The sequence below is a fragment of the Hylobates moloch genome, unplaced genomic scaffold (assembly GCF_009828535.3).
Source record: "Hylobates moloch isolate HMO894 unplaced genomic scaffold, HMol_V3 SCAFFOLD_3, whole genome shotgun sequence".
In the NCBI taxonomy this organism is placed as follows: Eukaryota; Metazoa; Chordata; class Mammalia; order Primates; family Hylobatidae; genus Hylobates; species Hylobates moloch.
In genome coordinates this window covers 165,236,105-165,249,015 of record NW_026652278.1, presented here as the reverse complement: position 1 = coordinate 165,249,015, position 12,911 = coordinate 165,236,105, and the positions used below count along the sequence as shown (strand labels likewise).

The 12,911-nt window shown below is 36.9% G+C and overlaps 1 protein-coding gene across 2 annotated transcripts in view; it reads left to right on the top strand.

Moving 5' to 3' along the window:
• Positions 1-5,039, top strand: part of VEGFC (vascular endothelial growth factor C) — a 188,749-nt gene extending 183,710 nt beyond the window's left edge. Inside the window, exons 5-7 of one of the 2 annotated variants that reach the window (XM_032148957.1) lie at positions 556-662; positions 962-1,295; positions 4,534-5,039. In XM_032148957.1, the coding sequence (XP_032004848.1) occupies positions 556-662; positions 962-1,295; positions 4,534-4,648 (556 nt within the window). In that variant the 3' untranslated portion in view covers positions 4,649-5,039. The remainder of the gene's footprint in view (positions 1-555; positions 663-961; positions 1,296-4,533) is intronic. The other variant, XM_058435841.1, reaches the window with a different exon arrangement.
• The last annotated feature ends 7,872 nt before the right edge of the window (positions 5,040-12,911 follow it).

The following is a 12,911-nucleotide window of genomic DNA, read 5'->3' as shown; positions in this document are numbered from 1 at the left end:
GATCTGTGCTTCAGAAATAAGTCAGTAAAGATACATTTACATAGATGTTTCCTCCAGTATTGCTTGGAAAAGCCAAAATTGAAGTGATGTAGATAATTACCTAAGAGATTAATAAAATAAATAATGGTACATCTTTTGTATGGAATATTGCATAGCCACTAAAAATAATGGAGCAGAACTCTATTCAATGACATATAAAAATGTCCATGATACATTCTATAATGGAAAAAAGAAATTTCAAAGTAAAAGGTTTTGCCTTATTTATTTCACAAGCTAAAACCCTATATGATTATACAAATCAATGTGTTTGCCTTAAAAAGATAAAAGTCTGGTGACCTATATGACCATACCACAAACAGTGATCACCTCTGGAATTGGAATGTTATAGCAGTTGTGGATAGAGATAGTTTGGGAGAAAACATTCACATCTTATTTCATAATTCTTATATTTTTAAAGCTTGTCTGTAAGCAGTATTTTGATACATATGTAAGCAGAGATGGTCCTTTCTAGGTACCAGTTACACCATTGCTAAACCTCGTCTCTTTCTTCCAAAGGTGTCAGGCAGTGAACAAGACTTGCCCCACCAATTACATGTGGAATAATCACATCTGCAGATGCCTGTCTCAGGAAGATTTTATGTTTTCCTCGGATGCTGGAGACGGTAAGCAGAATGATGCTTTAAAGACTAAATGCCAAGGGTCTATATTGTGATTAACATACTCTAATATTAAAACCACACGTACAATATTCATCATTCTTTGAAATAAGTGACTAAAAATAGTACATTTTCTACTTCACATTGGGATTATTTTGAACTCCTTTATAAAGGAACATATGCATGTTTGTACATAAATCCTTTGATGGAAAACATACAAAGGAAGATGCTTTTAAAAGCTTTTGTTTCATGCCACACCCAGAACCAAGTAAGGTATAGTAAAGATTCTCTGACTGTTGGTCTAGACTCAGCAGATGGATTCCATGACATCTGTGGACCAAACAAGGAGCTGGATGAAGAGACCTGTCAGTGTGTCTGCAGATCGGGGCTTCGGCCTGCCAGCTGTGGACCCCACAAAGAACTAGACAGAAACTCATGCCAGTGTGTCTGTAAAAACAAACTCTTCCCCAGCCAATGTGCGGCCAACCGAGAATTTGATGAAAACACATGCCAGTGTGTATGTAAAAGAACCTGCCCCAGAAATCAACCCCTGAATCCTGGAAAATGTGCCTGTGAATGTACAGAAAGTTCACAGAAATGCTTGTTAAAAGGAAAGAAGTTCCACCACCAAACATGCAGGTAAGAGATCCTCATGAAGAGTATTAATTTCTCTTACTAGAAATATGCCTCTAAACCAAAAGCAGTTTTCTTAACCAAAGTAGCAATTGCTTGTTAGAATGAGGCCAATAAATTCTGAAAGACAAAAATCTTATATTTTTTTAACCAATGCTAAACTTGCATGAGACTGGATTTGCTTCCAAAAAAGCAAGACAGGAGCCTTGAGGATCAAAATTAGATCCAAGCTCAGAATATACTCTAAATTAGTGGTTCCTGTGGGATGTTTTCAAAATATGTACAGGCAATCCACTTCACCCCCGCCAAAAAGTATGATGCCTTCAGACATAATTTAGGACAACTGTTCTAAATGCAGACAATTTTTATGCAAAACTTGCAAACAAAGGACAGGAGAGTACCACTGGTATAGAATTATATCTGGAAATGAAAATATTTGATAGAATTAGTATTTGATAGAATTTGATAGTATTTGATAGAATATTTGAAAATATTTGATAGAATTAGTATTTGATAGTATTGGATAGAGTAAGTATTTGATAGAATTAGAGAAATAAATGAATATGTTGTTAAAGGTACCCAAGACTCATGTCTTAAACTTGGTTTTGCACTCTTCTTCATCAAGAAAAATAAAAGTGAAGTTATTCGACTCAAGCACATTCAATCTTAATCCCAGAACTTCTTCCTCTTTAATCTCAGAGAATAAGGTGATCCTACTATTTAAGCCAGACCTGTGCATTTGACATTTTCTCCACATTCCTTCAACATTGCTTCATGCCATTCCTTCTTTCTTCTGTAACTTGAACATCTTCAACTCTACTTTTTTTCCCCTCAGTTTATAGAAGTCCCCAAATTTCTTCTATTTTATTAGCCTCTTACTGTGAAGCTGAGCATACTTTAGCAACCCAAGTCTGTCCCCTTCAAAGCTGCTCAAAAACGAGGCATTTGTTTTCACCTCTTTCATCTACCATGTATTCAACCAACTATAACCTGGTTTATGGCCTACAGTGCTATGTTAAACCTCTGTTTAAGGTTTCATTGGCCTCATAGTTGCCAAATCCAATAGAGAATTTTGTCCTTAGGTAACCTGTCCTTTCCATGGCCTTTTTCTTTAAGCTCATCTCTTCTATGACATGACATTGTACTTTCCTAGTTGTCTACTTAATTTTCAGACCATTTGTTTTTAATCACTTTCACTGGATTCTCTTTTTACATCCATTCTTTACATATGGGTAGATAATGTTCTTTTTAACAGAAAAAAGCTTGTATTTAATTTATTTACTATCTTCAGTAATGTTCATTATTATTTTTCCACAGTATATAACAAGTTCATCTTTTTATTCTCAAGAGTTTTGTGTGCTTATTTTAATGTATATTTTTGATGGTTTTCCCAAACTAATATTTTAGCTACTGCATAAAAAGGCTTTAGTGGATCTGGCTATCTCATTGATTATATTTTTCTTCCCTTATACTGCAAAGTACATCATAGGTATCATTTTATTTTGAGAAAGAACTATATTCCAATTTTACCTACATATTCCTATTGTAATAACCAAGAGGATATTTCAAAAATGTATATGCTACTATTTTCAGAAGGATATAGATACTAAATCTTTTTAAGCCTTATTAAACTATGTTTTATATTGAATTCTTCTTGAGTGAGTTTAGTATACATTGAAAAATCTGAAATTCTTATGTCTGCATACCTGCTTTTCTACAGAATTATATGAACACAGACAATATTTCTATCATTGCATTTCTCCTAATACTATACATTCTTTCAAAAAGACTTTCTGTTTACTGCAACTCATCCTAGATTCACTTTTCTAAGTGTATAATTCCAGGCTTTGTGATATAAATTGGAGCAAAAGAGAAAATATCATATTTTGAAAATATATATTCTCCTCATTCTCTCTTAATATTTATTACAAAGTGCAGTGGGCAGAGTCTATATTCTTTGGTTCCTTGCCTTAATTAACAGCTTTTATGGATCATTAAGTATCATATCCCTTTTTAGTAGAGGAATACCAGTAGTCATAACTATGAATTTGCATTTGCAAAGTTTAAGAACAGTTAACTAGACATGCTTTCTTTTCTAGAGCCAAATAAATGAAATGTCAAAACCAAATCGTGTAGGGTTTTTTGTAACACACTTTTGATTTCCACCTCAGGTCGTCTTGCACTTTTCCCTTTACACCTATTCCCACACATTAGGCATGCTCGTACTCCAAAATGTTTTTCAAAGATAGCTCCAATTCTCATCAGGCGTGGTGGCTCACACCTGTAATCCTAGCACTTTGGAAGGCCAAGGCGGACAATCACTTGAGGCCAGGAGTTCAAGAACAGACCAGCCAACATGGCAAAACCCTGGCTCTACAAAAAATACAGAAACTTAGCCAGGCATGGCCACACACACCTGTAATCCCAGCTACTCGGGAAGCTGAGATATAAGAATGGCTTGAGCCCAGGGGGCGGAGGTTGCAGTAAGCCGAGATTGCGACACTGCACTCCAGCCTGGGTGACAGAACAAGACTCTGTCTCAAAAAATGAAGCCTCAATTCACTGGAGCAACAGGGCAGGGGACAGATTGACCAATTGGTAATTTGTCCTCTCACCGCTACTAGAAACTGGAAGTCTAGGATGGGAGGAAGGGGACCCTCGCTGCTGAGTATTGTCCCTCTCACCTCCCTGCCCCAGAATGCCTCTGTTTCACCCGGAGCCAAGGTGGAAAGGAAGAGTTAGCCACCGTCATGCAGCCAGCTGCCAAGTAGAGACACAAGAGTGAGGGTGGGGCTGCTCACTGAGGACCACAGTTCTGCCAACATGGCTGGGTTTAATTGCCTGGAAGTCTGGGTCCCATACAAGTCCCAGACTCATGTGAATTCTGCCATGCTTATGTGATCACAGTAAGTCGGCAGACCTTCAGTGTTCACTTTCAGAATTCCTGTTTTATGTTTCTTTCACCCATGAAACAAAGAGCACTTCAAAGGAACTAATGCTTACAATACCTCATCCTTCCATTTGTTCTATCAGCAAGCAAGACTTTTATTTGAAGGCTTTTCCATTCCTCTTAAATGTTGTAATTCTAAGCAGAAACAAACTTTTATAAACTTATGAACAATTTCATCATAAAATTAGTAATTTTGTTCTAGTCTGAAATTTAAAAACACAGAAATACCTTGGTAGCATAATGAATCCATTGCCTTGATCTTTAACATAAGTGTGTTCTTGTTTGTTCTCCTAGCTGTTACAGACGGCCATGTACGAACCGCCAGAAGGCTTGTGAGCCAGGATTTTCATATAGTGAAGAAGTGTGTCGTTGTGTCCCTTCATATTGGAAAAGACCACAAATGAGCTAAGATTGTACTGTTTTCCAGTTCATCGATTTTCTATTATGGAAAACTGTGTTGCCACAGTAGAACTGTCTGTGAACAGAGAGACCCTTGTGGGTCCATGCTAACAAAGACAAAAGTCTGTGTTTCCTGAACCATGTGGAGAACTTTACAGAAATGGACTGGAGCTCATCTGCAAAAGGCCTCTTGTAAAGACTGGTTTTCTGCCAATGACCAAACAGCCAAGATTTTTCTCTTGTGATTTTTTTTTTTAAAGAATGACTATATAATTTATTTCCACTAAAAATATTGTTTCTGCATTCATTTTTATAGCAACAACAATTGGTAAAACTCACTGTGATCAATATTTTTATATCATGCAAAATATGTTTAAAATAAAATGAAAATTGTATTATAAGCTGCTAAGTTCAGTCCATTATCATCTTACATGATGAACGAAAACTACTATCTGAAGACACTGATCTTTCTCTGCCCTTTTTTCTTTTCTAACCGGATGTCACATAGGTATTACTATGATAAAAAGTATGATCCTGTGAAAGTGTCAGAGGACAACATAATGCTATTGCTTCATCTCTTATATGTTTAATGATTATAAACATTTTAGTACATGATACTTTTGAATTTATAACCAAGTGAATCAATATGAAACATATTGTAATATAGACTGCTTAGCATTGTGATTAAAAGTCATTCAGTGCTCTGGGAACATTCAGAATCTTACCTTGGTAGAGAAGTCTGCAGTATACATTTAAATGGCTTTAAAATATTTTCTCAAAAATAATCTTTTCCAAATATTTGACTTCTTCTGGCCAGCTAAAATACTTTTTATGAGTGGAAGTGCTCCTATCCAATACATTAAAAAAAAACTAAAAATAATATTTAAATGCTCATGCATGTTTAAAAGGAAACATTTCAGCCACACAATTGAAGTGCTTGTTTCATTTTCAAAAAGGCATTACACTAAAATACCTTTATCTTTTTTTTTCTTCAGACAGTCTTGCTCTGTTGCCCAGGCTGGAGTGCAGTGTCGTGATCTCAGCTCACTGCCCCCAACCTCTGCCTCCCGGATTCAAGTGATTCTCCTGCCTCAGCCTCCTGAGTAACTGGGGTTATAGACATGTGCCGCCACACCTGGCTAATTTTTGTATTTTTAGTACAGATGGGGTTTCACCATGTCGGCCAGTCTGATCATGAACTCCTGACCTCAAGTGATCCACAGACCTTGGCCTCCCAAAGTGCTGGGATTACAAGCGTGAAGCACTGTGCCTAGCCTAAAATACCTTTTTCTAAAACAAAGATTTTGCCTGCATAAATAAAACCAAATAAGTGGTTTGTTTGTTGACAGAGAATTATATACTGGTATGTCGTAACTACTGTATAAAAATAATTAGTCCTGAAAAGCAAAAATATTCCTCATAAGCATGTAAAGGTAGCGCATTAATTTAACTAAAACTTTTTTTTTTTTTTTTGAGAGGGAATCTTGCTCTGTTGCCCAGGGTGGAGGGCAGTGGCGCCATTTCGGCTCACTGCAAACTCCGCCTCCTGGGTTCAAGCCATTCTCCTGCCTCAGCCTCCCGAGTAGCTGGGACTACAGGAGCCCACTAAAACATTTTTAACTGGTATAGGTGACAAATCAGTATGATACAAAATATCAGTATCTATATATTTTGCTACAAAATAATGTTTTCTTTCAAACTGTTTAATTAGGAAGTCAGTGCCCTGAAAATATCCCGTTTTCAATACTAACTTTAAAAAATGGCTTTAATGGCAATGGTTACTGAATTCCAGCTGTGTGCTCTGTACAGCATTATCATCTAGTTCATGAAGTAAAGTTTTTTATGTCCCAGAAAAGAAAAGGAAAGCAGTCTTCCAAAACACTCTCATTTACAAATTATGGACTATTTTTCTATTTTTTAGTAACAATGGCTCTGAAGCTTGTCAGCAGTCAACATATGCATTGGGCATTCTACATACTGGCTAAGGTCTAGAAAGTTTTCAAACTTAAGAATAGTAAAAAAAAAAAAAAAAAAAAACTTTGAAAAGTAAATTTGACAATGGGTGATTACAAAACGAAAATTGGGATCAAAATAACCTCTTTTCACCTTATAGGGAATCACAATCCCTAGTGTATAAAATGCTCATCATCTTTGAAATTCAGCTAAGATTCATTGTTTTCATCTTATTTGAGCCAAAAGGAATATAAATAAACATTATGTAATCTGTTACTGTTGATCTGGCCGATCATTTTTACATTTGATATATTTATTAATTTTTAAGCTAAATTAGGAGTAAAATATATTCTAAGTTTCAGTAAGCACCCTGAGGCCATGTAAAGAATAGTAGAACCTGATACAATGACTGTTATATGTTATCAGGTTTAAAAACAAACTAAACCGTGTGCTAAACATTAGTTTTTTGGGGTAAACCAAAAAATGAAAATAATCAAAAACTAAAGCTTCAATCATGCCAGAAAAACTATTTAATCTTGTCCTTGGAGATGTAATAATTTTGACCAAAAGTGAGAGTATCATGAACAAAGATAAGACATTGCCAAAGATACTTGCAAACGATTTTAAGTGGACCATAAAAATCCCTCTTCAACACATTATAATGAATGAGATGTTGTGTAGTCAGTAAAGAAAATGGGCTAAAGATAAAGCTAAACAATTAATCAGATTAACAAATGTGATGCCGCAAAGAAGCTAAAAAAAGAGTATGTTCATTAACTTTGCAGAAGAGTCCTGAGATGCGAATTCAGTCAACCTAAATGATAAAGTTAAGAAAACTCTGGAAGCTCGCAGCAGTTATTATCTCAGAGCAGTTAATATATTCCAAATCTTAGAAAGTTTATAAACAGAATTTTATGTCCAGAAAACTAATAGCTCATACTCAGTTTAAAAGACTCAAGGAAAAATTGTTTTGGTGAGCAGTTGTGTAAGAGTTAGCGTCCAGATTTTTTGGGAGAAAGCTTTTGACATTTACTAACTGCTTGACTGAAACAGATTCCATTATTAGAATTTCTAAAACTAACCTTTGTTTTTTATATTCACACCACTCAAAACAGAAGTTTGAGTGGCAAATATAAGGCTGAATTCACTGGCGTACCTAGAATGCACTTTAAAGAAAAGAGAAAGGGTCATGAACTTATCTCTATGCACTAGGCTTTCTCAAGGGATACCCTGCTTATGAAGGAATTTTACTCAATGGATGAGAGAGAAGACACAGGCACAACAGGTGAGAGAGTTCATATTACAGCAATTGTTTCATACATTTGCTGTATGAATACGGCAAACTTACGAAACTCCTTACTTACATGCTCCCATGTTTATCTGTCTAGGAAGTGCTGGGGCTAAGAGTATACACAGGTCTCTTGGCCCACACTCTTCTACATTGCTATGCTGTCCCCAAGATCTGAGCTTTCATTAGCAGGTTTTCCGAAGGATATTTTTTAGGGACTTTACCTTTTAAATTAAAAATGAGAATAACATAAAAATAGTATTTCACTCTGCTACACAAGAAAGAGCATGAATGTGTCTGATTTTTTCTAGATGAATTCTAGAAAGTCCTGAATAAATCCAAATAAAAGTGTCTATCGTATACCCAAACAACAATTTAAGGAAGTCAGTGACACATATTGTGTCATAAAGTAATTAGTTATGAAAGAATTACTAATTTATCTGTTCATATGTTTAAATTGTTGGTATATATGGATTTTTTTTTTTTTTTTTTTTTTTAGACGAAGTCTCTCTCTGTTGCCCAGGCTGGAGTGCAGTGGTGTGATCTCGGCTCACTGCAAGCTCCGCCTCCCGGGTTCACGCCATTCTCCTGCCTCAGCCTCCCAAGTAGTTGGGACTACATGCGCCCGCCACCACACCCGGCTAATTTTTTGTATTTTTAGTGGAGACGGGGTTTCACCGTGTTAGCCAGGATGGTCTCGATCTCCTGAGGTCATGATCCGCCCGCCTCGGCCTCCCAAAGTGCTGGGATTACAGGCATGAGCCACCGCGCCCAGCCCTATATGGATATTTTTAAAGTGGGGAATAACTATCTGCTAGCTTATGGAAGTGTGAGCCAGTTTCATATGGTCTTTTCATTACATAACTAACAACTCCTTGTCTAAAGAAGCATACTGTAACAGAAGGAGCTCTGGATTGGGAATCCTAAACTAAGTTTTTAATCCTTACTTTTCTGTGTCCCTGGGCAAATCACCACCTCCCGAGTCTCAGCATGTTAATCTGTGAAGGAAAGAGTTGGATGAAAATTGTGTATGAAATCCTGGCTCTGAAGTTACAAAGTTTGTTCTAAACTATGTACAAGGGGAAAGCAAAACCAGAACATTTTAAGAACTCCAGGGACACAGCATTCTTGAGATTACTGACCCCATTAAGAGGAAATATTTATCTTTTAAAAATGTTGCATGTAAAAAATAACAAATGAAAAACCTATCAGCCCTTATACTATAATTCTAATTCTACTTCTTAAATCCTAACACATTTCCATAGCTCAAAGCATCATTCTTTCTGATTTCTTCACATCAAAGGTGATACGGATAAAGACTTTGAAAAATTATTTTCAAACATCTTGAAAAAAATTAAACCATGAAACTTTCATAAGGAAGGAAAAATTAAGACTTCTTGTGCATGCCTTCCAAACCTCAATCAGATGTACATATACTGTATTCAGTCCAGACAAGGCGTTTGAAGCAAAAATCGATTTCTAATGTTGTTACCATCTGGCATTCTGATGATAGGATTTCATTAGGGATTGGGCCTTTGTTTCTGGGATTTGACATCTTTATAATTGTAAGTACAGAGGTGAAAATGTTGGATGCTACCCGTAGACTCACCCACCAGGACTGATTATATATCAGACTTCGTGAAATATGACAATGACTGTCCACACTAACAGCACTAATTGTTTTGATTGGATAGAAATGATGGTGAAACACTGTTAAAAACTTCTTTAAAATTCACTAAGTAATGAATGTCCAGCTAAGAAAGAATTGAAAATGTCTCAAACCAAAATACTTAATTTTACAAAGAAAATGTATAAATACTTTTAAAAAGAGAAAAAAGTTTTCAGGAATCTTCAATACCATTGGACTTTATAGCAATATTTTTAATGTGTCATTAAAGTCATGTGGAATTTTTTTTCATCATTTTAAGGCAGCTGTGCATCCTCTTAACCTTTTTGAAAATTCATTTTCTTATATTCAAATGTATACAGTTTGTATAGCTCTGTTCAGTAATTTTTTTTAAGACAGAATCTCACTCTATCACCCAGGCTGGAGTGCAGTGGTGTGATCTCAGCTCACTGAACCTCCACTTCCAGGGTTCAAGTGAGTCTCCTGCCTCAGCCTCCGAGTAGCTGGGATTACAGGCACTCGCCACCATGCCCAGCTAATTTTTGTATTTTTAGTAGAGACGAAGTTTCACCATGTTGGCCAGGCTGGTCTCGAGTGATCCTGACCTCAAGTGATTCGCCAGCCTTGGGTTCCCAAAGTGCTGGGATTACAGGCACGAGCTACCATGCCTGGCCCATTAAATTTCTTTATTGGAAATATTATTACACCTATAAAAAATGTTACTCTGTCCATTCAATTTTAAAAGGACCCCTTTCCTTTGGTATTAGTGACATCGCTAAACACATGCCATCCAGATTTTACAGAACCCTTCCTAAACATGTAACAAATGGCTTCTCCCTGTTATCCACACTTCATATTTCCTTTCTATACAGGTTTTTTTCAAAGCACTCGTTTTTTCTTTCTATATCACCTTGTCATCTTAAACAATATGATTTAACCCTTTATTATTTCTTTCTTTTCACTCATGCTCTAATGTTTCCACTCCACAATATTTTTGGCAACTGCTGCTCAATAATAGCTATCACAGGAAAAAGAATACCAGGAATCAGATAAGATTTTGGAATCTTAAGTTCAAACATTCTCAGCTTCCTTCCTTTCTTTCCCAGGCTCTGGATTGACAGACTGATACCCATTTTAATACAGCACTTCTTAATTGTGATGAAACCTTTGAAGCTCATTCTCCTCATAGAGCACACAGTAAGTAAAGGGCCACAGACAAGCACTTGGACTTGCTAATAACAGGGAGGGAAAAATGAAGGGAGGAAGGAAATGAAGAAAAGGAGAAAGTAGGAAGGAAAAATATGGAACAAAATGAGAAAGGGTGAGAAAGGAAAACAAAAGAGAAAAAGCAGGAACACTAAAATTTTAAGAAAACATGAAGGGGGTCTCATGATCTGTTGGGACAGGGATAGGGAAGGTGTGGTCACTTCTTGAAATGCACAGAGAAATTTCTGCAATTTGTGAACAAGAATGGTAAAGACAAAATTATATTATTTCTTGAGCAGTATTTGAATTGGATTGTGGTGTTTATCAAGTAAATGAGATAAATACCGGGATAGTTGTTTGAAAATTTCAGTGGTAAAAGTCTGAAATAAAACAGTGAAAGCTATTTTGCATGAAATAACTTCATTCTTTACTTGTGCACATGGACACTCTAATGCCACATCATCTATGAGTATTCATACAATGGTGTATTGCTTTTGAGAGAGCATGAAGAAACTAATAATTTCCTCATTTCTAGATTTAAAGCAGAAGTTTTTACATGAAATTTCGGATCACCTGAGAATTTGGTTGTGATTTTTTTTTCTAACAAGATATATGACTGGTTTGCTCTTTGTGTGAGAAATTTACAAGCTCAGTTGTCCCTATCATACTGATGCAGGACATGCAATCCCCAAAATTGGGGCTCAGCCAGGGAGGGTTCTTGGCTTCATCCAGGAAAGAATTCAAGGACAAGACAGTGGTGTGAGACAGCAACTTTTACTGAAGCAGCAGCAGAGGTGCTTCTCCTTGTGGAGCAGGGCTACCCCATAGGCAGTGTGCCCAGAATAGCAGCAAGATGCAGTTCTGCAGTCATGTTTATACTCACTTTTAATTACATGCAAATAAAGGGGGAGTTTATAAAGGAATTTCTAGGATGAGCGTCGTAACTTCTGAGGTTTCAGGTCATTGTGGTGGAAAGCGGTGCTAACTTCCAGGTGTTGCCATAGCAATGGTAAGCTGACATGGTACACTGGTGGGCCTGTCTTAGGGGGAGGTGCTTCTTCCCTGGACCTGCTTTGGCTAGTCCTCCATTTGGTCGAGTGTCTGAGCCCCACCTCCTACCTCAATATCTGGGTGAGCAGTCATGATTGACAACTCACCCTCTAGGGCATGTAGGAAAGAGAACTCTTACTCATCCACATCATGTGGTAACTTATTCCCTGGGCTTCTGGGAATCTAGAGCTTCAATAATGGAGGGATATTGGAGGTTGCAGAGTTCACTTAAACAATCATCAGTCGCTTGTCTGCATCTGAGATAATTCGAGGAATTTGGTTTAGACCTAGAAGGGGTTTTCAGTCCTTGTAGAGGTCAACCTCTCATTTTTACAAATAAAGTTATGGACAGTCCTGAACTTTTAAGAATTCTTTCACCAAATTCATATGCCTTGATTCTCTCTTCTCTTATGAAAATTAATTTTACCAAGGACTTTGCATCTTCATACAGAGGTTTCCCTGGTTGATGCAAATCCAGATGCAAATAGATGCAAATCCAAATATGCCTAGGTTTTTCAGAAGGTTGCATTTTCAAACCCACTTTCCCTGGTAGAGCCTGGTAGAGTTTCCCTAACAGAATACCACAGGCTGGTCGCTTAAACAACAGAAATTTATGTTTCACAGCTATGGAGGCTAGAAGTCCAAGATTAGGGTGCCATCCTGGTTGGTTTCTGGTGAAGCCTCTCTTCCTGCCTTCCAGATGGCCACCTTCTCACTATGTTCTCACATAGATTTTCTCTGCACATATGGAGAGAGAAAGAGATCTGGTGTCTGTTCCTGTTCTTACAAGGACACCAGTACTGTTGGAATGAGGACCCCGCCTTTATGAACTTATTTAACCTTAGTTGCCTCCCTGAAGGTCTTATCTCAAAATACATTAAAGGTTAGAGCTTGAACATATGGATTTGGGGGAGGGGACACAATTCAGTCCTTAGAAATCTTTATGCCCAAATTTTAATTAGCAAGAAAAACTTGAATATGAATCAAACATTTTGAAACCAAGGATAATATCCCAAGGCAGTTAGAGTATCTGAGTAGTGTTGAGAGCTGGGGATAAAAGAAAAGTAAACAAGAATTTTACAATCTGGAGATTTGCAGAGAGAATAATTAGCTCAAGAATTATTCAAGTTATACTGAAAACTCTGAGAG